Source organism: Poecilia latipinna, unplaced genomic scaffold (assembly GCF_001443285.1).
Source record: "Poecilia latipinna isolate Pla-1442-1.1 unplaced genomic scaffold, P_latipinna-1.0 Scaffold469, whole genome shotgun sequence".
Taxonomy (NCBI): Eukaryota; Metazoa; Chordata; class Actinopteri; order Cyprinodontiformes; family Poeciliidae; genus Poecilia; species Poecilia latipinna.
Genome location: NW_015113085.1, coordinates 233,708 through 257,003, shown reverse-complemented (window position 1 = coordinate 257,003; position 23,296 = coordinate 233,708). Strand labels below are relative to the sequence as shown.

At 39.4% G+C, this 23,296-nt stretch overlaps 2 protein-coding genes across 3 annotated transcripts; both read right to left on the bottom strand.

Moving 5' to 3' along the window:
* Positions 1 to 6,901: 6,901 nt before the first annotated feature.
* On the bottom strand, positions 6,902 to 15,179 carry LOC106951715 (uncharacterized). 2 transcript variants are annotated; one of them, XM_015039386.1, is made up of 11 exons: positions 14,967 to 15,179; positions 14,847 to 14,877; positions 13,278 to 13,864; positions 11,721 to 11,979; positions 11,551 to 11,622; positions 10,470 to 10,511; positions 9,998 to 10,098; positions 9,839 to 9,900; positions 8,909 to 9,075; positions 8,528 to 8,683; positions 6,902 to 7,382 (listed from the first exon to the last, which is right to left on the bottom strand). In XM_015039386.1, the coding sequence occupies exons 1-11, from the start codon at positions 15,045 to 15,047 to the stop codon at positions 7,009 to 7,011; spliced, it is 1,932 nt and encodes a 643-aa protein (XP_014894872.1). In that variant the 5' UTR covers positions 15,048 to 15,179; the 3' UTR covers positions 6,902 to 7,008. The 2 variants fall into 2 exon arrangements, with proteins under 2 accessions (XP_014894872.1, XP_014894873.1); XM_015039387.1 differs by having other exon boundaries at positions 10,470 to 10,508.
* Positions 15,180 to 17,016: 1,837 nt separating this feature from the next.
* Positions 17,017 to 22,384, bottom strand: LOC106951714 (N-acetyllactosaminide beta-1,3-N-acetylglucosaminyltransferase 2-like). Its single transcript, XM_015039385.1, has 3 exons — positions 22,056 to 22,384; positions 19,303 to 19,425; positions 17,017 to 18,314 (listed from the first exon to the last, which is right to left on the bottom strand). Exons 2-3 carry the CDS (start codon positions 19,321 to 19,323, stop codon positions 17,097 to 17,099), a joined length of 1,239 nt encoding a protein of 412 aa, XP_014894871.1. The 5' UTR covers positions 19,324 to 19,425; positions 22,056 to 22,384; the 3' UTR covers positions 17,017 to 17,096.
* Between the last annotated feature and the right edge of the window lie 912 nt (positions 22,385 to 23,296).

Genomic DNA, 23,296 nt, shown 5'->3' with positions numbered 1-23,296 from the left:
AGATTGACGAAGTACAACACAAATGCTACGGCAAAAGGGAGGACACAATAGGTAAGGTCAGGGGGGAGTTAACTACTCCCCACCCCGAGACTGGGTATGCAGCCCCAGTAATGAACGAACTATCAAAGCTGAACGAGACAGCAAGATTCACATTCAAGATGTGAATGCAGCATTGAGAACAATTCCTACCAACACCATAACAGAAACCAATGAGCTGATATACAACTCAGCATCAGTGATCCTTGAAATGCTTGGCTATAAGAGCAACCATGAGACCCAATATCCATCATGGAAAAGACGGTTAGAGGCTAAGATCAAGATAACAAGGAGGTAAGTGATCCAACTGTCAGAGCTCCAAAGAGGTGCAATGAAAAGATCAGTACCCAAGAAGTACAGCCAGATGCCCATACCTGAAGCACTCGAAACTGCCAAACAAAGACTCCAAGCCTAAAGAGATACACAAGAGAGAATGAAGCCAGGAGGATTAACCGACTCTTCTCCACCCAACCAGCTACACCCAAGTGTACTCTCAATGGCAGGGTACTAACAACAGAGCAGACCCACCAAGGCTGGAGACTGAACAATACTGGAAAGGGAGGTGTCCCACAACTGCACAGTGGCTAACCTCTCTACGAGAGGACCACAGCAACCTTCCTGAACAAGCCCCGGTAACCATCACCATCAACCATCACTTGGCAGATGTCCAAGAAAGAGTCTTGGGTATGAAAAACTGGACAGCACCAGGACCTGACATGATCCATGCCTACTGGCTAAAGAAACTCACTGCCCTCCATGAGCGACTGGCAGTTCAACTGAACCAGCTGCTACAGAATGGGACTCACCCTGAATGGTTAACTGAAGGGCGCACAATCCTGATCCAGAAGGATCCCTCTAAGGGATCCATCCAACTATCAGCCGATAACCTGTCTCTCTACAACATGGAAGCTCATGTTAGGCATCNAGAAACACTTGGTGGAACTACATGTCTGCTGTCTTTATATAAACTGCTCCTCAGTACAGTGCTCCTCAGATCCTCAGAACAGTTGTAAACGGCATCATGGAGGAGGATTGTTGTGATGAAAAGTAGCTCCTTAAAGAGACAGAGGCCCATTTAGAGGCGTTAGATTCAAAACAAATTTATTTGAAGTTATATTCCATAAATAGAACAGCTGAGGGTAGCATATTTTCTGGATTGTGATTTAAAAATGCAGTATGTGCCTGAAAAATGCATAATACTGGCCCTTTAAACACAGAAAGACAGAGTGACATAAATCATCTGTAGAATCAGAACATGAAGTTGTTGGTCCCTTCTGGGAAAGAATCACACCTGAACAGAAACACCAGGCCAGGTGTGGCATGCAGAGAGAGAAGTTAAAGTTAATGAAAGCCAAAACTACAGATAATTCACAGTTGGAGAGTAGTAGGGAAAAGCAGCAAATAATGTAAAATGCTGCTTGGAAGAATAGCAATGAAAACTGACCCTGGATTTATAGAAGGAAAATGTAAAGCTTGTTTGGTGAATTTGCTCTTGGTATGTTTTTGTTTTTCTGCTTTTGGAAGGACGACAAAACTAACTTCTAACTAGGGCTGTAGGATAATATCGATATCGCGATATCGATATTTTCTTTCCTAGAAAAAAATCGATATTCATCCGCAAGTATCGTAACATCCAACTGTCACCTTGCTCACTCACTGCTTGCTTAACCGGGAGAGTGATTAGGTCATCAGGCTTAGAGTGATTCCTTCAGATGTTAAGTGTCAAGGTTAAAAAGGTATCAACCTATTCAGAACAGGGTACTTGGTGCACTTTATTTACTTTACAAATGCATGTAAGCTACAGTTTGTACTGTTTCAATTAAAAGAAACATGTTTTCTCACTACGTCTTTGATTCTTTTTGTCCAGCTGTCGACTTTAAGTCTGTGTCCATGTCCAACCAGAGCCAGGTAAAGTGTAGTTGGTGCTTTTAATCAGTTTTCAGTTAAATTAATTCAGTCCAACTCTATAACAGTCAACAAAATCACTCTGTCCCTCTAAAATCTTTCAGAAAATCGCAAAAGTGTATTGAATTGTATCGTCTGATGAATATCGCAATATGTATTGTATCATGGACAGAATATCGTGTATCGTATCGTATCGTAAGATTACTGTATCTGTACCTACTTCTAACATCTATTTCCAAAAGAAGTTTAATGGTAGATTTCCGCTTTTATTTCAGCTAATAAATTAGAAATTGGTAGAAGAGATTCCATGAGAGTGTCATAAAATCAAACTGTAAAATATCAAAACTGTTAGATGGAATCCATTTTTTTCCCATTTCTGCATGAAAATGTAGGCTAATATGTCACGGGTAGATATATTTTTGGACTCTAAAGGTTTCCCTTTACACCATCATGCCTTCACTCTCTAGTTTTCCATCTGCCATCTCTGCTTCACAATCTTATCAGAGCTTTTGCAGAAGGGACTCCAGAGAGCTGCAGAGAAAAGGCCTGTGGAGAGTGTGAATGTGTGAAGCACACTGGGCCCAACACCACCGACAGATAAACAGTTTATCAGCCGGTTGGAGAAACTCCGCTGGAAAAAGGGGGAAATCTTTCCAAAGATGGGACAAAACTGGAGCGGGCAAATGGAAAGAGGCGGGTAGAAGTAGAAAATAAGAAAAGCAGGTAAACCAGAGGTAAGCAGCAGCTGTTATAAAGCGAGGCCCATTACATCGCAGTGGCCAGACAAGCCCGGTCTTTCAACTCAAGAGGTGAATTTCAGAAATGAAGCCGCTGATGAAAATGATAAAAAAGCATAATTCTCGTATCCCGTCACTGCAGAGGCGCTTGACATTTCTGATGACATTTGAGCCTTTTTGAATCCGCTTGCAAACGCTGCATTTCATCCCGTCGTAACGCTACACTTCAGAAAAGAAAAAAAAAATCCTTTATCTGCAAGATTATGCCGCTGTATTATATGAAGGTATTATGCAGCGCTAATAGTGCATGTAGATACCCCACAAATGATACTAAAAATGCCTCGCATAACATACAAGGAGGATTTGGCCCTTCAATAAAAGAATACTTCCGAGTATGCAAATACCCACAAAAGAATTGGGGCTTAACAGATTTGACTAGCTCAAACAAAGGCGTGAGGCTCTTTTCCCAGGATGCAACTGTCCGTCAGTTTGTAGGATTAAGGCTCTGGGTTGTGACAATGTGCTGAATGAAAGAGGACAAAGAGACATTTCCTTTATTACAGGGATATGATTATAAGTGCATCTTTTTTTTATGTATGGCTAACGAATGATTAAAGCCCGAGGAAGGAGATGGAGTGAGAAGCCGAGGCCGCACACTGCCCCCTGTAGGACAGTCATGCTCATGGCGCCTGGGTTCCTTTCAAAGGCAACATCTATATTCATAAGACCATGGCAACATGCTTTATTAATAAGCATAAAATAAAATACATTAATTTATTTTTTCATCTGTTTCCTTCCAAATGGATCTGAATTATTAACTTATGGGCTCTTCATATCAGTTATCCTAAACATTTTGCACAGAACCTCTTCAACCTCATGTCTAATAGAATAATATCAGAATATTCCTTAGTCAGAAAAGACCAAAATTATAAAAACAAATAAAAACAAACTTGATGAAACACCCACGGGTCCAGTCAGAAGTTGCCATTCATCTTAAGTCATGGTTGTTGGATTAATCTAGTATTAATACAACATGAAGACAGAAAACATGCATAAGACACACCGAAGTACGAGTCACATTTATTTAGAAACTGTTAAATGAAACCTTGTTCATGTTGTCCACTATGTGTTTCTTTCCACATACCTCAGTTTTGTGGAAATAATGATCAGAACTTGTTCTGTTAGCAGATTAAATTACCTCTCTGCGAGTTAACCTGGGCAAATTGGATGCTTTTCTGAATAACGCTCTCTTAGTCAAACAATCCACAAATCTGGCCTTTATGGAAGGAGGTTAAAGCTGCAGTATATAACTTTTATTTAAAAATGTCTTTTTTATATATGTGTTAAAGCTGTCACCATGTTGTCACAGTTTGTCATGATGAGACAGATCATCTGTGAAAAGTCCAGTCTCTTTCACCTCCTCCATGCTAATCCTGGTCTCCCTGGTCTGAAAGTCTCAGTTTTCAGTTCGCCTTGCAGGGGAAACACCAGAAAATCTTCCACTGAGAACAAAATTAAATGTTTTATCTGGAAGCTTTAGGGATGGATCTCATTATAGCAACATGACAACTCTGACCCTTTGCACTTGGCCAAATGAAATTAATTTCTTCAGGCTTGCTTCGATCCATTTATGACGGCATCAGCGATTGGATTCTGTTCTCTAAAATAATACCTCTGTGAGAATTTGGACTCCCCTCGTGGTGCAGGCTGACTCTGAGCTGCACGTTGTGATGGTTTTGCCTCCTTATCAGCCCAAGCAGCTCCTGCGACGGCTCACCACCCAATCACACTTCACTCGCCTCTGCTAATAAGAAAATAAACTGCAGCAGATCCAGCTTCAACAAGAGAAGGGAAGTGTTACAGGTTAACCAATGCTGGTGGGATTACTCACCTGCTAATCTAGATTGTAGATGCAAGGTCAGCATTTTTCAGCTGGAGCCAGAACAGCTGAGGGAAGAAACCTGGATGGATTCCAGCATCCACCTCTACAGCGGACGGTTATTTTAAACCCAAAACGAGACAGTTGTGACTCCTGGAAACGCATCGATAATTACTCCATGTATCCAGAACATCCCCTGATGAGCTACATTCATTTTACTCTCAATCCTGATGGATTTTTTGTTTATCTTAAACAATATGCTTTATTTTTCTTCCAGTTTTTCTGTCTTTGTGGTCAATAACTTTTCGGTTTTGTTCAAAATTATCCATGCGATCTATTAGCATTGTTTATTCTTCTTTTGAGTCTCTTATTTTAAGAAGCTGTCACTGTTTTAGAAATTTAAAACATTTATTATTAACATATTTAATGCAATGTGCTTGCAAAATGAATACTGGAGAACAACAAATGTTGGAAAAATTTAAGCAAATTATACTCTTTTCACTAAAAAAAACCCCTAAATAATATACAAATATTTCTTGATATATAAAATGACTTCAAATAAATGTACAATAAAACAGCAGCCAAACCTGCTGCTTCACCATTTGGCCCATGAAGTTGACATCGAATTGAAAATCGTTGAAGTGCAGAATTTTCTTCTAAAAGTGCAAAAACATGGACCAAGTGAGGAAGAAACAAGAACATTTTAGTCAGATTTTATGTGTTTCAATGAGTAAATAAGTGTTGGATGTTTTATGAGAACATGAAACTAAATGCCAAGCTTTGCTCACAATGCTAAGTAATCAAGAGCACCTGATGCACAAAGTGTGTGCAATTTTCTGCCTTCATGTTTTCCCCTCCACATTTTTCATTCTTAAGTTTTGATAAATTTGATATGACATGACCAGAAACCAGGCTCTTTTGCTATGATGCCTTAACCTTTTTTTTTTTTTTTTACATTGCTGCAAGCAGCATTTTTTCAACCAGCGCATATAAACAAAACAAAAAGATGATCCGAGATCCTGCAAGCTTGCAAGATGTGAGAAAATAGACATCTGGCTGTAAAAGGCAGTAAAAGATGAGGAATCTGCGCATATTGCTGACAGAGAGGGGTGTGAGGTTTACTTGAGAGCTGCTTGCTGCTCAGATTTTTGCACAGGAGAGGAAGAACGAGGAAGTGCCGACCTCTCTGGCCCTCAGGCTGCCAGCAGAGAAAGGAAGCAGAGCCTTCAGGGCGGACCAACCGCTGACAACCATCTACTCCTCACCCAGCAGCAGCTTTGTGGGGATTCTGTCCTTGGGGATTCTGCCTGCTGGACGTGAGGAGCATTCGGACAGCGATTAGCTCGGTGCACGAGCAGCAACTTTCAAAGCACACCACCTGGTAGCACATCTTAACCCAGAAATAGACGCCCAATAAATCTGCACACATCATAAATTTAAAGGCATGTCATTTACCGCTTTTCCTTTTCAGATTATGTCGAGATATTATTTCATATTCAAAGTGTAGAAATATGTGTAAAAGCAGGAAACCATAGAGAAGAGAAGCAAAGGAGCAATGTTTCAGTTAGAAAATCTGCTTTAGTAATATTCCAAATGCATTTTCATCGATATAATAGCCTGACAATTTCTGCTTTACAAAAAAAGATTTTAAAATTTGTTCCAGTCAAATAAACCACTATAAATTCTCACATTTGAAAGTTGCATTTTGTTTTTCAGACTTATGAGTTATGCCACAGTGTTTGTTTAGGTTTGCCAATTAATTGGTAGAAATGACATTTTATTTTTGCTCTGTCAGAATTGCTTTTATTCATCAGAACTGGCTTTAATGACAGTTACATTAATAAAAATAAGTAGATTACAAGAATAAAGTCAATATATCGAGATTGAGAATAAAAATAGCAAAAAATGGTTACGAGAATATTATTGACTGTCATACAGCTTTATTCTTGTAATGACTAATACTTTTCCTTTTACTTTATTCTATATTGACTTTATTCTCAAAACATTTCTGCTGTAATCTCAAGATGATTATCATAATACTGACTTAAAATACAACATTTTACTTGTACACATTGTAAACTTTATTTTTTCCATTCGTTTTATTTCAGGCCTGGCCCTACTCCATCGTAGGTTGACCTCCTGGGGGTCTTACAATAAGGTGAGAAGTGATTCTTCACTGCTGTAAGCCTGTATTAGAGGTTTTCTCCAGCTTAGAAAACTGGACCCGACTGTCTACATGCTGTGGTACCAGGTAGGAAGATTTAAGCAGGCAGTTATACAAACTACAGCCAATACAACATGCAGGCATGGCTGCACGTTTATATTAGCAGATAAAACAGAGAAATGGTGTTTTGTTGAGATTTTAATTGAACACATTGCATACAGTGGAATATTATTTAGAAAAAGAGAAAAAAAGGCATCTTAAAGAATGCAGACAAACTTGGTTATGGATTACAACTTTCCGCTCTCCTGTGGGTCGATGTAGCCGTCTGCAGGCAGCAGAGAGCTGAAGCGCAGCAGGCGCAGATCCACAGGGGGGCAGCGCTCCTTCCCTGGAGCCCAGCTATCCCTGCCTCCTCTTGCAGGCGGAGGCGGAGGGGGGAGGTCACAGTCAGTGGGAGTGGAGTAACTGTCGTCAGGTTGGAGATGGTTGTTGTTTGGGTCGGGTGGGGAAATGCTGCTGGGGCAGCGGACTATGAAGCCTCCGTAGTGATGGCGGTGGTAGAGCGTGCCGGCCACCGCCAGCAGCGTCAGGATGAGGGAGCTGAGCAGGAAGAACAGGATGTAGACACCTTTAGTCTCCGAGGACAGGCCGGATCCGCAACCTGCAGGCAGATAAAACAGCTGATGTCCAGAAATGTTTATGGCAAGTCTGGCTACAATCAAGGAGAAATGTTTCATGTCTGGTTTAAAAACTTATGTTTCCATACTTTACAGGGGCAGGATTATGTAAAAAACTTTATGTCATGTCATGGTATTCCCTCATCAAAAACATACCCAATGTGTTGAACTGATTCTTTCATGCATGTTTGGGAAATCCTTTAATCTCCATGGCAACCATTCAGCTGTGCAAAATGCCAAGGTGGACTTAGCCCCGCCTTCCAGACACAGCTCCTCCTCAGAGCTGCAGTTTCCAAACTACCAAGCTTCCCCCGTGACTCACTCAGCTCCTTCAGACTAGCCAGCAGCATTTAGCAGACACCTGGTGGAACTGTGCATCTGCTAAATACGAGATACTTCTCAGTGCAACGCTGATAAAAACGTTATTAAAGGGTCAATAGAGGAGGGATGTTGTGACAACTTCCTGAAGGCGGCGTTTCAGAAAGAACAGGAGTTTCTTAAAGAGACAGGCCCCATTTCAAGGTGCTAAATTATGAGGTCCCATTGTTTTAAAGTCAATTATAGCATTTTTCTAACAACTGAAGGTGATTTGACTGTTATAAAATGGCTGGAAAACATAATGCTGCCCCTTTAAATGTTTCAGTATTTTTTGATAAAGACAAAATAAACTACATCAATAAGATAATGGAACAACAATTCTGGACATAAAATTTGTTTTGATTCACAAGTCAGTTAATATCACGATAGACACGTGAACAATATCAATGGGAAATGCATCCAATGAAATGTTCAATGTCCTTCTTGACACCAGGCCTGTTGGGTCACAATCCAATAAGGATTTCTTTACTGAATCGTTTTCAGGAGAGTGAGCTTGCAAATTTTTAACTTTTTTAGGCAGTTTTTTTGCACAACACCTCAACATTTTCTTGAAGTTTATAATGAAATTTTGATGCAATCTCTGATAGCAGCAAAATCCTTTCATCAGGAAAGCCCTTTGATGCAAAGCCAGAGTAATAGCTTGGGTTTCTTTGTGGTTAAACTAATGATTGCTCCAACATCATAAACCCATGTAAATTGATAACTGTAGTTTAAAAACTTTAAGCTGTGCAGTCGGTCAGAGCAACCGTACCTGCTGGCTGCGCCTCCATGCAGGTGGTTCCCCCGGATCCCAGACGGGACTCATCCCTAAAGCCTGCTCTGCAGCGGCAGGCGTATGTGCCAAAATGGTTCTCACAGTCTGCGTTAGCGTCGCACAGAACCAGCTGGGTCCCACATTCATTCACATCTGAAAGAAACGCACACAGCTGGCCACTGATTACACAAATAACATCCGTTTTCAACCTTTCCTACATTAAGCTCTTTTACTACAAAAAGATTCAGCAGTTTTCAGAAACTTTAGTGGAAAGTTAGTCAACGACCTGACATTTGTTTTTGAGCTGTTCAGCATCTTCATAGCATCTCATCTAAACCCAGTCCATGTCAGAGATTCAGTGAAGCCCCGACGCGATACCTGCCGTGGACACAGACATGATGACGGCGGTCCTGTGGTTGACTCTCAGGTTGGCGCCCGTGGCGAGGAGCCCCTGCATGGCTGAGTGGACAGCCCTGTGGATCTGCACGCCTCCAGGCCCATGACTGATCTGCAGCCAAAGGATGTAGAGCGCTCCTGCATTCAGCCTGCACACAGGATCACCATGACACAGTTTTCACAAACTATTCTTTATTTCACTGGACTTTTGATTTTCTATCTCCAAAAAGAAGCTTAACATCTTAGGCTACACAGCAGGCGGTTGCGACACAAATCTGTTTTTTTTTGCCCATATGTGACCTACTATCCAACTTTTTCACTAGTCTGATTGACCCAATTCCAGTCTTTTCACCCCCAAAAATCAAATACACATCCAACTGTTCTCAAAGTGTCTGCAGTCTGAACAAATTTTATCAGGTTTTTATGTCATTGATGTGAAACACAAATCATAATTCTGCACCAGAAAGACACAATAAAGCCAGACGTAAACGATGGCTAAAAATATTCTGAAAGTATGAAGTCTGTTCAGTGCATCACAACATAATCCCACCACTCAGTTCTGACTACGCAAGGCCATCGCTAATAGTTGTGCTCTCTTTTTATTAGCTTGCTTTGTCTTATTATGATCTTGTGACAATACTGTTGGCCGTTATTGTTGACTAAGCTTTAAAATCTGTCTATAAACAGCGCGCTGTTGTGTGACAACGTTCTTGACGTCACCCACATGCAGGTCGCTTTGGTGTTGTAAACTGTTGGCAAAGAAGTCAGATTACAGTCTGGTTTAATTAATTAGTTCATCAATTATGAATACCATAAAAAAAATGGATTTCAGTAACAAAATAAAAATAAAACCAGAATTGAGCATCAAAACATGCTGTGTGGTCGTAGCCTAACCGGCTGTTCTGACCAAACCTCTTAATTCTTTTTGACGAGAGGGAAAGTCGTGTGTGAAGAGCTTCCAGCTGTTTGCTGATCTGCAGAAACACAAAAGGTAAGTGAGCTTGTTTCAGATCGGTGAAATGCCGTTTCTTGTGTTCAGATCATAAAGTTTTCTCTTTTGAAACAACAGACCAAAGTCTTCACTGACAGCAGCAGCAGCTGAGCCAGACTGTCCCAGGAATCCTCCACATCGTGACTGAAGTTCACCTCAACAGCCACTTCAAACAGGTGATCTGTCAACAGACCCAACACATGTCAAACCGACCCAAAATAAATCAGAGAAAGCTGCTTTAGAACGCAGCAGAATCCTACTGAGGGTATTAGAGTAATTGTACATAGAAAACATTTTGAGATTAATCTCAAATTTTCTAGAAAAAAATTTATTTAAAAACATAGATTTTAGAAACTCACATTACCAAGTTTTTTTTGTAGAAAATCTTTTAGATTGATCTCAAAATTGCAGAGTTTTTGGACAGAAATTTACAATTTACTTTTTAAAAAAAAAATCGACAATGGTTCTCGTACGCCGTCGTAGGATTCTACAAAATTATTGGTGAAAAACAAATTTTTATTTTTGCCATTTTTTACTTTAAGTCCTACTCACCACCAGGCAGATGTGGACTCTCCGATTTATTTTTCATGTTTGCTGTGAGTCACACAGAAGAAAACACATCGTCAGATTAAAGAACTCAACATTCACTTTGTTCTTTTGTGCTGTAATTTGAGCTCTCCGAACCTTATAGTTGCATGGAAATTAGGATGCACTGTGTAAGTTTAAATCCCAGCTCTCTGTACTCATCAGTAACTCCTGAAAGCAGTCAAGTAGAAAACTTAAACCAGGATCTTTCGAGGGGACATTCTGGATTCTTGGTTTTTGTTTTAAAGACCAAATCTTTTTGTTTTGTGTGCAGAGATAAAATCAATCAAGTAAAAGCAGTTTCTATGGTTAAGACTTCACTCATCACAAATCTCCAAGTAAAGGTGGCTCATCTAAAATGTAGTTTGAGCAACAGTTACTTCAGTACTTTGTTGACAGCAGGAGTGGGGAAGGCCATGAAAGGGGAGTTTGGATTATCTGAAGTCAGGTTCAGAGAAATCATCAGAAATTGATTTTTTTTTTTTTTAATAGCAAATATCTCCTCTAGCTAGCAAGCTACTCAGAGAGACTTTTGGCAAAATTTTGACATTTAAAATGTTCATAAATTGGGTATGATGCTGAAACATCACAACAGACCCATTTTTACTTTTGATTCTGTGCTACTAATACACTGTATTGTAAGTAGTCTGTCATGTATTTTAAAGTTCAATACACATTGTAAGAAAAAGCATCATCCTACTTAGTTGCACATCCCATGTATCAAGTACAACATTTTATTTGGTGCGACTTGATATCCGGTAACTGCTGTTGCGCCTGAATTTCCCCTTTATGGAACAATAAATGCCATTTCTATTTTGTTGTATTCTTATATTAAATCCAAAAATCTGGAAGATTTAAGGAACTAATAGTTCAGCTAAAATCATTTGTAGCTGCAGAAAACCAATTTGATTTCAGGGTTTAGACCTGCTTTAGGACCTTTTGGTTCTACTGAAAGGGAAATTAAGATTTTTCAACATCTCATGAATCAACATCACATGTGAACAAGCAAGCATAAATCTGCAGAATCCAGACAGACTGATAGACTCACAGTTCCCTTTGTGTTCAGACTGGGGTTCCACCACTTTAGTCTGGTTATGCTTGTGGTCCGTATTCTGGGTTTCTGTGCCGTCAGAAGAAGAAGATATTTGCTGGTCTGACGCCTGATTGACCCGCAGTCTGCCATCTGCTACTTTTTCCAACCATCAGGAGAGACCTTACCATTCAGGCTGCTCTCATCTGCAGACACAGCTTCCACCGTTTTCCCTTTTCTTGCTGTTGGAGTGTCGTTGCCAGGTTTGAGCTCAACATGCGGCTGTGGTGGCAGGATTACAGAGCGACCGGCCGAGTCGGCCTGGCCGGAAAGGCTGCGAGTGGCTCCTCTTCCTGACCGGAACGTCCTCTGGGTGGACGTCGGTGCAGCCGTAGGCTGGTAGACATGGGAGTAGTTCTTCAGGGGTGGATAGCGGGTTTTAACTGCCTGAAAGTGGATAAGATTTCAGCTTTAAAGATTTATACAATCAAAAACATTTTTACTGTAATAGTTGTGGATTCTCTTCTTACAGCTTCACAGCATAATGTTCTGGACTTCAGCAAAAGTCTACAATATTTAAATATGGAGGTCTGAGGTTATAGATTATTAATACTCCTCGGTCATTTAATACACAAATTAGGATGGAAAACAGTACATTTAAAGGGGACCCATTAATTCACTTTTTGCTAGAGGTGCACCAATAAATTGGCCCCGATTTCCTTGATATTGGGAGATTTTTGATCAGTCGACACAGTGAAGCCGATCTTATCCATCAATCTTATCTACCTCGGCCAACGTCTAAAAATCAGCCACTGTCCTCTTTTTCTATTTTTGTGAGATGAGTTTGAGCGACAGGTCGGCCCACAAGGTCATGTTGGCATGTTTGCAGCTAACAATAGTCACCTCACTTTCACCAACTCAGCAACTTTCTTGCTACATTTAACAGTTGAGACAAAATCAGAATCAGCAGGTCAGACTTCTTAGAGATTCATAATCAGCGATCAGCCTGAAAGCTGCAATTTATTTCCATTTAAGTCTCAGTTACAAAAATCGGCCATCTGTTACCTTAAGAATATTTCCAAAATTAAAGGATTAAAGTCTCAGCAAGATCTAGAAAAACTCATCCTTGTGTATATCTGTATTTGCATTGATTGCTGCAACTGTGTCTTCACAGGTCTGCCGAAAAAACAAAAAGTCATCAAATAGATTCAGCTGATCCAGACGCTGCTGCTGGCGTTCTGACCAAAACCAGGAAGCTAGAGCACATCACCCAGTTCTAAAGTCCCTTCACTGGCTCCCTGTAGCTCAGAGAACAGACTTTAAATACTGCCGTTAGTTTATAAATTACTGAATGACATAACACTAACATACATTGCATCAATCCTCCAGAACTCTCAGGTCTTCTGGTTCTGGTCTGCATCTCCAGAACCAAACATGGAGAAGCTGCATTCAGCTTCTATGCACCAGAAATCTGGAATAAACTTAAAGAAAACTGCAAAATAGCTGAATCACTGAGTGCGTTTAAATCTAAACCAAAACCCAGCTGCTTAGAGTTGCTTTTGATTAATAATAACTGGAACATTAATTCATATATTTGCTTGATGATGGTATTTGACTAATGTTTATTCGAATTAGCTACTATGTTAGATACATCTTACAATGTCACTACTGACATAATCCTAACATGTTTCATTGCTTTTTCATTGAATTTGTGTGAAACCGCCTGGATGTGAGAGAGAACTCACCTCTGCACCTCCGTCTCCACCCAGCGGCACCCAGGGCAGCCCGGCCATCGCCAACTGCTGATCATAATAGTCATACGCCAGGTCATCGTTTTCCAGCTCCACGTTGTTTGCCAACGGCTCAAATTCACTCAGTCCAGGAGAACGTTCTGACTCCTGGCTTCTTCCTGTTGAGCCTTCCTGTGGGTTGTAAACCACCGGTGGTCCAAATGCTTGGTAGTGGCCATAAAAACCCCGGTAAGGAGGGTCAGGCCAGCCCCCGATCAGGAGCACCACATACAGAGTGTTGGAAGATGACGTGTACTTGGCTTCCTGCCAGCACTTCTGCAGCACCTTGTGGCCCCCTGAATGGGCGCCGGGCTCATCCACATGGATCTGGTCCTGTTTCAGTGGGCAGGCCTCATCAGGGGTCAAGTCCTCCAGGCGGAGATGAATCCTCTTCCCTGGCTCCACCTGAATGGTCCAGTTGCACCACAGAGGAGGGTTGGAGCACAAGTAGTCTGGGGAGAAAAACTCGCCGCTGTCGCTGTTCAACAGCTGGTGGCAGCTCCGCAGGGCGAAGAAAGCACTGCTGTCCCCTCTGGGTCCATCTGAAGAAGAAAAAACCAACCATGCGATAACGCTCAGAGCCTGACAAAATGTTCATGCTCCACTGGAGCTTCTATTGTCACATATAGGCCTGTCACCAGATGATAAAATGCAAGATATTGTTTTGAGATCGTTTTCTCAATAATTGTCACAAAAAGAGAATTTGGCAAAAAAAAAAAAAAAAAAAGGAAAAAAGAAAAATAAAAGTGCACCTTTCTTTTGCCAAAAAATTATTTAGGTAAAAAAATAAATAAATTAAAAAAATCACAGTTTTTTAACTAAAAAAAAAGAAAGAAAGAAAAAGAAATCACTTTTGGCAACAAAAAAGGAAAAAAAAACTGCCATTATTTAGTAAAGTGACAATAAAATGAATACCATAATAATAAAAACTTCCTCTGTCAAAGCCCAATAAACTATAATTTTGTAAAGAACACTTAACACTGTAAATGGGAGGTATTTTAACTATCATGACAACCAAAATAACTAAAATGGAAATAAGAACTACACTCAGTTAAAACTATAACTAAAATGGATTATGATGTCTCTAAACAAAATTGCCCTTCAAAAAAAATAGTAATATCAGAATGAAAATCAAGCTCATTTTAATTCATCATGCAATTAACTGATTAATTGCAACAGGCTTACACACCAGAGCTATGGTTTGAGATAAGTCTTTGTTAAGATGGAAAGCAACCAAGACATCACAGCTTACTGTAGATGTAATTTCACATTTTTTAAATTCAACCAAAAACAAAAAGATTGTCAGGAGCCCAATATTCTGCTAGTTGGTATGAATTTAATATTCTGTGGCATTACACCAATAAAACCCGCTTTAAATAAAACAGGAAGCTTTTCTGCATTTTTTTAAATGCTGTATTTTTACACTGTATAATTATTCACCTTATTTTTTACTGTTCAAGTTGTGCAAGTTCTTGACTAAATGGTAAAAAAAAAAAAAGAGAGAAAACACAAACGCATTCTCACATGGAAGCCTGTTGACTCCTTCTGTGTTCCCCTGCGGAGAAAAGACGGTCATGTAAATACAGCAACATGAAGAGTTAACCCAGAAGCAGCTGCTTTCGGGGGAACGTCTCCTTAACCAACCTGTGCGTCACAACGTTTCCCAAATGTCAACAGGAACACCAGCAGCGTGCTTGGAAAGTTGAAGCTGCTCCTTTTAGGCATTTTACTACCTTTACCTTTACTGTTCAACTTTTTATTGGAGTAAGAAAAAAAAAGAACCAGGTCAAAGAAAACTTCTCTGTTTCAGTCAAACTCCTTTCCCTTTCCTGTCCACGCAGGTGAACCTCATCAAGTAATGATTGGATTTCCTTTTACAGCCTGCGGGGATTATTTCGTCCAGCAGATGTCGCTGTAGTATTTCAAATTTGATCCGAGGATGGATGGATGTCTTAACTCCACAAGTAGGTTCAGTGTACTCCTGAAGTTTTTAGACAAATTACTTGTTTAAACAAGTAAAATACAACAACTAAGTAATACTGTCTCTTTTATGAACCTTTCAGCGATTCAAAAACAACAATAATATTCAATAAAAATACAATTTACAACTCAGCCTGTCGCAAAAAGCATATCACGATACATTATAATGATCTCAATAAATTCCACTGTGATTATTAATATTTTTTCAATGGCAATTTTGTTTACAGAGACATCATAATTAATTTTATGTATAGTTTCGGTTGTGTGTTATCATTTAAATTGTATTTATTGTTTTTGGTTGTGTGGTGTTTTATTTTTATTATTTAAAATATCTTCCAGCTCCAGTGTTACATGTTCTATACAAAATTAAAGTTTATTAGTCTTTAAGAGGACAAACTTGTTTTTGCCTTTATCATTAAATTACTTTAAAATGGTCTCAAAACAAAAAATATGATCATTTATTGCAATAAATATTGGGATAGTTTATCATTCAGCAGTGTTTGTTATTATGGCAGTCCTATTTATTAATTACATGATAAATTAAAATGATCTTGATAATTTCCATTATGATGATTAATATTTTTTGAAGGGCAGTTTTCAAGGATTCTTTTTGTTTACAGAGACTTCATAATCCATTTTATTTATGGTTTTGATTAAGTGTGATCAATATCAATAGATAGTGTAATAATTCCACCTGACCTCCAATCAGAACTGCATGGCATTCTGGGGGATGTAGGCAGAGGAAATGCTTTAGTGAGCTGACCAAGGTTGGTGGCATCAACTAACTCACTCACTCTTTGGTTACCTAGCAACAACCTGCAGAGTAACCTTCACAGGTGCAGTTTCAGGTTTTGCCACTCTGCCTCATAACTGCTTAAAAATAAATGAGTGTAAAGTGAAAGGAGAAAATGAGTCAAAAGGAAATTGTGGATAATAAAGGCAAGGTCATGCCTCCAGGTTGGCAGTATTTCAGATATTTAAAACAAGAAAATTAACCAATAAATATCTATATCAACTGATATGAAACACTTAGCGATGTTCTCAGACCTCATCCTCCTCAGTTACCTCCTCCAGTTCATTACAAAACCAGTAATTCACACAGTAACATTTTAATCCTTGTTCTTTAATGAAATACTCCTATTTAAATCAATAAAACTGTATAATTACTTTAAAGACGCATTTTTCATCTTTTGCAAAAATATGTTCTTTACATATTTGTTAAAACTGTCGTGACAGTACAGCATAAGATGGATAGTCTGTGAAAAGATCAGTTTTCTCCACCTCCTCTCTGAACTAGAATCAGCAGAAATGCACAGCTCCTGGTCAAAAACAACCAATCAGAGCCAGGAGGAGTGTCTTAGCGCTGTCAATCATCCTCATGTACGATCTGTTAAATGTGCTAATATTGTAGAAACAACTTACAGTTTCAGGAAAACTGCTTGGCTATGCTAACTAGCATAGTTAACATAACCAACTATGCTAGTTATGCTAGATTATGCTAGCATAATATGCTCCTTTGTGGTAGCAGAGAGAAAGGGGGAGAGTGAGTGCAGCTCATATATGAGGATGATTGACAGCAGTAAGACCCACCTCTTGGCTCTGATTGGTTATTTTTGATGGAGCTGTGTAGCAGGAACTGGGAGCACTGGCAGATTTTTTTCTCAGATTATCTCATATTATAATTTCATGGCATAATGACCATTTTAACAAATATGTAAAAAAAAAAACATATTTAAAATACTCAATGAAATGCAGAGAAGATTGTCTGACAACTTTAAAGCCAGTTGAAACGGGTCACTGGCAGCTCAGCTCAGGGTGAGTAATCCACTGCCAGATCTCCAGCATCTCCTGCGGTGTTCGACTGTGAACCAGCATCAGGCTTCTGTAGATGCATGGGTTGTCCCTGTACTTCTCTTCAATGTCAAACGTCCTAAATCCTGGGTGCTTTTCAGGCACCAGGCCCAGCTTCTCCAGACACATCCCTGTGTAGACATCGTCAATGGGATACAAGAGCACCTGCTGAGAAATGTTGGAAAGACGGATTGCTAAATCCCCAGAGAGCAGGTAGCCTCCACCGCCAGCATAAGGCGGGTACTGCCCCACAAATACACTCTCAGGGATAAAATACTTCAGTTTTGTGTTTCTGTGTGGACCTGCGTTCTTGATAACATCACCTATGAACAAATCTTTGCCTTTGCCCTTAGACAGGCCTCTTAGGAAGCCAATTATTTGTAAGGTGTTAACAAAGACGTCATCGTCACCCTTGAGAATATACTGAGCGTGAGGACAGTATGTGCTGAACCACTCTAGAAAAAGGACTTCTTTAAGGGTGAGGTTGAAGAATGTGTCCCTGTAGTCCCACTGCAGCAGGTCTTTGTGAAGCTTAGCCTCGTGGTTTAGCATCTCCTGCAGGTCGGGGAAGTTGTCCACCGATGAAGTACTGCCAAGCAGGAACACGGTCACCACACGCCGATTGGCTAAGAAGCCAGCGCGCCCCCATGTCTGGCGAATGGCCTGGCGCCGGTCGAAATGCGGCATCAGCGACTTGACCACCAGCAGAAGGAAGGGTTTTTTATCGCAGACGTGGGGCTGATTTATCAGCATTGGATACATCCTACAGCGCATGTGTAGGAGAAAGTCCTGGAACCGCTTTGGTAGGGTGTTGTAGTCCGAAACCTGCATTGGGACCCGGTAATCTGCTTCACATGGGTCAAGAGGTCCGGTATCATTAAGCCAATCCGGCAGAGAAATGAAGGAGCCTCCAAAGAGTTCTGCATTGATAAGCGGGTTGTTAATCACGTCCAAGCGCTGCTGCTCCTTGTTCCAGAAGGATTTGCTCACTAACGTTAGGTGCCAGAACCTCTTGGATGGAATCCGAATCCCCTTCGGACCGCCTTTGTGCCCAAGTTTCCATGAAACACCCACCAGAACACAGATGAAGATGTTTATCATCATCAACATGCAGAGGGCCTTTCCTTTCTTCCGGCCCAATGGCATGTGTGCACCCTGAATCTAGAAAAAAGAACCATATATTAGTAAACGAATACAACAGCAAATAAATGAAAAACCAGAAGAGCCATGTGAAGACTCACAGTAAAGGCAGAATGAATAGGAATATGCAGAAACATAATAGCCCACTTTGAAAGGATTGGGAGAAATATGTTACAAGTAGGTTAACGGGAAGTTTGATTCCCCAAAGTTTGGTTTTAGAGCTCAAACTTAGGCCACGTTTTCCCTCTTAATTCCCCAGGAACAAATTTTCCTCATCCCTTCTCTAGTCCCTCCTACTTTCTCCGTAACAAAGACAGGCAAGCAGGAATCATACGTTTCCAATTCAGCCATGCACATGACACCACTTTACAGGCAGCAGTGGCTCAGTGGGCTTAGACTGCACACACAAAGGGCCACATAAATATTAATATTAGAACTTTATTATGTGACTATGCAGTTCAAATAAAGTGTAACACATTTACACAAGAAAGTATTTAACCTGTCTGTCACGAGAGGACCCAAATTGGGTCCTCTCGTGACAGGGGTGTCAAACTCCAGTCCTCAAGGGCCGCTGTCCTGCAACTTTTAGATGTGCCTCTGCTGCACCACACCTGAAAAGAATAATTAGGTCATTAGCAAGGCTCAGGAGAACCGATCTACACAGGGAGGAGGTAATTAAGCCATTTCATTCCACTGTTTTTTACCTGTGGCACATCTAAACACTGCAGGACAGCGGCCCTTGAGGACTGGAGTTTGACACCCCTGTCATTGTGAATGACAACCTGTGAATGACAGGTTAATCACTTGTCACAATTAAGCAGGGAGTTGGGCAATCACAAACAATCCCAACAAACACAATGAAGAAACACAGTATTGTAATAAAATGAGGAAAAGCTACAAAGTATATCTTTTGCAAGATAATAAATGTGCTCTTTCTTCAGAAAAACACATTTTTTTATAGTTCAGACTGTGCCCAGAGCAAGTTTTGTACCAAAGAGGTGTTGCATACCTCAGAAAAGGCTGACACCATGCTGGCTGGGGGTGGCACTCACATTACCCCTAGTTTCACATGGATGCGCTCCAGCAAGGAGAAGCTTCTCTCTGTTTTTTCTGTAGCCATCAGGAATTCAAACTGTAAACATTAAAGCAGTAGGAACTGTTTTTGTTGAAGTGAATGTGATCATTCATCACACATATTATCCTAAGTAAACCTAATAAATGTTTATGCAAAGTTAAATGTGATTTATTACTAAATACACACAGCAAAAGGTGCCATCGTGTTCTGTGTGTTGGGCTGATATTCAAACAACATAAATGTTGATGTTAAATGGGTTAATTATTTTGTTAATATGCCACTAAGTGCAAAAAGATACAGACATAAAACTACTTCTAGATAGTTTTGTGGTGCGGTTTAGTCATAAACCACATGAGGAAATTACAATGGCGTATTAAGGCCACTGTCGAAAAAAAAACAAAAAACTTTTAAGACTTACTCTCAGAAATATTCTAGAAAAAAAGGACATTTCTGAATGCCAGAAGTCAAAAATCTTCAACTTTCAGAAATGTACTGAGTTACGTCTAAGTGTAACAGGGTTTTATTTAACAATATTGTAGATGTAAAGTTTGTCAAAATTTGTGTATTTATTCTTTGAATTAATTTTGTTCAGATCTGCTATGCTGCTCTCCGTGGTTACCATAGCAACTGGTAACTGACAGCTCCTCCGCCCCTTTTTTCTGTTGCCGTTGGTAACTGTGGTATGTATAAATATCAGCTCTGTGTTTTCTTTACAAATGTTTTTAACATACACTTTAGGCAAATTTAATAACATTCAGTGTTTCATGAGTAATTTTGCTATGTTTTGTTTACACTTTTAACTGTTATCATTATTAATGTTGTCCATTTTAGCTATGTTTAGTTTCACAAACGTTAACTGCCTCTAACTGCTGTCAGCTGCTCGTTGTTGGGAGCTATTGCTTTGTAATTTGTATCGGGTTATTTATTAAAACATTATTTATTTGCATTATCTCAGGCCACACATTACCTGTGTGAGGAGGAAATCCTCTCCTTAATTAAGTCATTTTTGGGCCAATCCTTGTGCTTTTTATTTATCTCTTCATTTATCTGTTGAATATGTGTTTTCAATAAAACAATTACTCTAGTATTATTTATTTTATTATCCTTTAGCTCCAGAGGGATGGCTTTCCTTTGTGTCAACATGTCAGAACATGAGTTATAGGCCAGTAGTTCCTCAGTAGTTGGTGGCTGCTTGATACCAGTAAAAAGTATAATTGCAATATTAGGTGCCATCGATTTCTATGTGTTGGTATAATGGTATAATATTGTGATCACAATATTTGGCTAAATGAATCTACATTTTTCTGACTCACAATGACCACGTCACTGTTTGTGAGTTGTAGCATCTAAGCCAACACACACAAGTGTCGGCAGTGAGGGGATGCCACCTTTTCAACATATTAAAAGATTTTATCGGCCTTCAGGATTTCTATGCATGGCACTCAGCAGTTGCACACAGTGGTATTGCAATGATGATTATGATACGAAATATTGTGTACCTCCAATCCTCAGTGTAAAAAAAAACAAAAAAAACAAAACTAATCTAATTCCGTACAGCACTTTGTACACGGATTCCAAGCCTTCTAATTTTTCATATTTTGTTATACTATAGTCACAAGCTTTACTGTATTTTACAGGGATTTTATGTGATAAACACACATTGAAGTGCATGACTGTAAAGATGATAGAAAAGTATTATTTTCATTTGCTTTACAAGAAAAAAGTTGAAAAGTAGAGATGCATGGGCACTAACATCAGTATCAGCCGATATTAGTCATTTTGTAACATATTGGTATCCGTCCAATGAATAAAACTGGGCAGATATTAACATCTGAGTTTAACAGAAGCATAAATCATTAATTATGTTTAGTCTGGACTTTGACTGGACCATCCCGAATATGCTTTGATCTAAACCTTTCCAGTTGCTACCACTGTGCTTGGCTGACAGAACTCTGTGTTCAAAGTGATGAACATTTTAAGCATTTTTTATTGAACAATGCTTCGTATTTTCACCTCTTACACAAAAGCGATATTCATGGAATGAAAAACTAATGAATTTTTGGCTTCTCCAACCTCTGATGTGGATTTTTACATCTTTCCCAGAGTTACAATGGACCTCTACAATGTTACTGTTAAGTGAAAGATCATGTGTTGGTAGATTAGCAGCTGAGCCTTTGACATTTACAGATGATGGTTTGAACAGCATGCAGAGAGAAGCTCAGAGTTTGGGATTTATAATCCAACCTTTAAACTTCTTCCCTAGTGGCTTCCCTGTTCGTCATATTTGCTTACTCTCAGGAACAGGAACAGGTTGACTAACGCTAAGGTTAAATTACAGACTGGTGGAACCTGTTTAAAACTTAGGTGAGTTCTAGTTACACTGCATTTTATTTAAGGGTATCGGAATAAAAGGAGATATACGCACGCCCAGTTTATCAGATTATCCTTCCATTTCTTACAATAATTCGTAATAAAATATATAAAACTTTGTGGCTGTGACGTGACAATCTGTAAAAAGATTTAAAGGGTAAGAATATAGATGTTTGCTGAAATCCGCGACTGGAGTTTCGAAAAAAAAAAATGTGTTCGGCCTTGTTTCTAAATACCTTCATGTACAAACATATTAAACATTATAAATAGTACACTAACCGAACAAATAAAAAGCATTATTCATTTAGTTTTGGTACCATCTTGTGGTTGGTTCTTTAGTCTTCCTTTGGCGCAGACTCGATTCCACCTCCGGACCGGCCGGTGCGTCCTAATCCAAATCGGATAATAAACTCTTTGTCAGTCACCTAAAGTTATAAAACGTACAGTCATGTTATCACCACTCCATAAGCGTAGTCGGTAAATGTTCGTCCTTCCTTCCTGTGTCTTGCGCCTCGTGACTCCTCCCTTCTGGGGTTTTTTGCAAGCTCCAACGTGCTCAGGATGTTTTCCAGGGCCGGACTGAAACGATTTGAGACTCTGGGCTGAACTGCAGAACAGTCATAGCAAAATGCTTATAAGTGAAGCAGTGCAAAGCTTGCAGCTTTCCTTTTTGTGCAACAATTCATATTCTTTCCATATTCTTAATGTGCTTAATTTCTGTTACAATTTACTGCAAATAGTTTTGTTAGATTATTATATTTTTCCTTCACCACAGAAACGTTGCTATAAAATCCTTCCATCTAGTTAGCAGATTGAACGGCATATGGGCTTCAAATAATTGATTTTCTTGCATTAAGAAAAACATGCAACATCCATCAGTTTGGATCAAACTTGTTTCTGGTAAAACATTTAAATCATTAGGAACTTAAACAGTAAAAAGGGTTCAGTTGCAGTGAAAAAGACATGAAGATGAGCAGGAACATTTTCCAAAAAAGCAACTGCATCTCTCTAAATCAAGTAAAAGTTTTGAGTTTCAATTTGACCTTCCTATCATTTAATTATGTTTTATGCTCAAGCACTGCAATGAAATATAACTTTGAACTTCTACTGGATAATGACGCTGGTAGTCTACTTTGAGAATCCTATTTGGTAATGTATTAAAGGGCTATTTCACTGTGTTTTTTTTAATAATTTGAACTGCATCTGATCAAATCTAGCTCAAAATTTCCAATACTTTCAAATGATCAAACTTCAGGGGGTTTATTCCACACTCAAGGAGTCTTTAAAATAATTTGAAATACAAAAAGAAGTGTTTATTTACCCACCAGCATAACCTTTGATTGAGACAAATGTGAAACGTACAACATCTACATATACAGCTCTGGAAAAAATAAAGAGCCCACTGCACTGAACCCCATTGAAAACCTCCTGGTTATTCCATCAAATATTGATTTCTGAACTCTTCCCGAGTTAAAACATAAGTATTATTGTTTCTAAATGAATATGAACTTGTTTTGAGGTCTGAAAGCACTGCATCCTTTTCACTATTCTCATTTTC

What these genes read in the sequence shown, in the direction of transcription:
- LOC106951715 (XM_015039386.1), bottom strand. Translation starts at nt 15,047, where the DNA reads ATGCCTAAAAGGAGCAGCTTCAACTTTCCAAGCACGCTGCTGGTGTTC. An exon ending in GTCTGAACACAAAGGGAACT is followed by an intron (nt 10,512 to 11,550) that starts GTGAGTCTATCA and finishes TGTGACTCACAG; the next exon opens with CAAACATGAAAAATAAATCG. An exon ending in TGCTGTCAGTGAAGACTTTG is followed by an intron (nt 9,901 to 9,997) that starts GTCTGTTGTTTC and finishes GTGTTTCTGCAG; the next exon opens with ATCAGCAAACAGCTGGAAGC.
- LOC106951714 (XM_015039385.1), bottom strand. Translation starts at nt 19,323, where the DNA reads ATGGTGTCAGCCTTTTCTGAG. An exon ending in TGGTGTCAGCCTTTTCTGAG is followed by an intron (nt 18,315 to 19,302) that starts GTATGCAACACC and finishes TCTTTTTTCTAG; the next exon opens with ATTCAGGGTGCACACATGCC.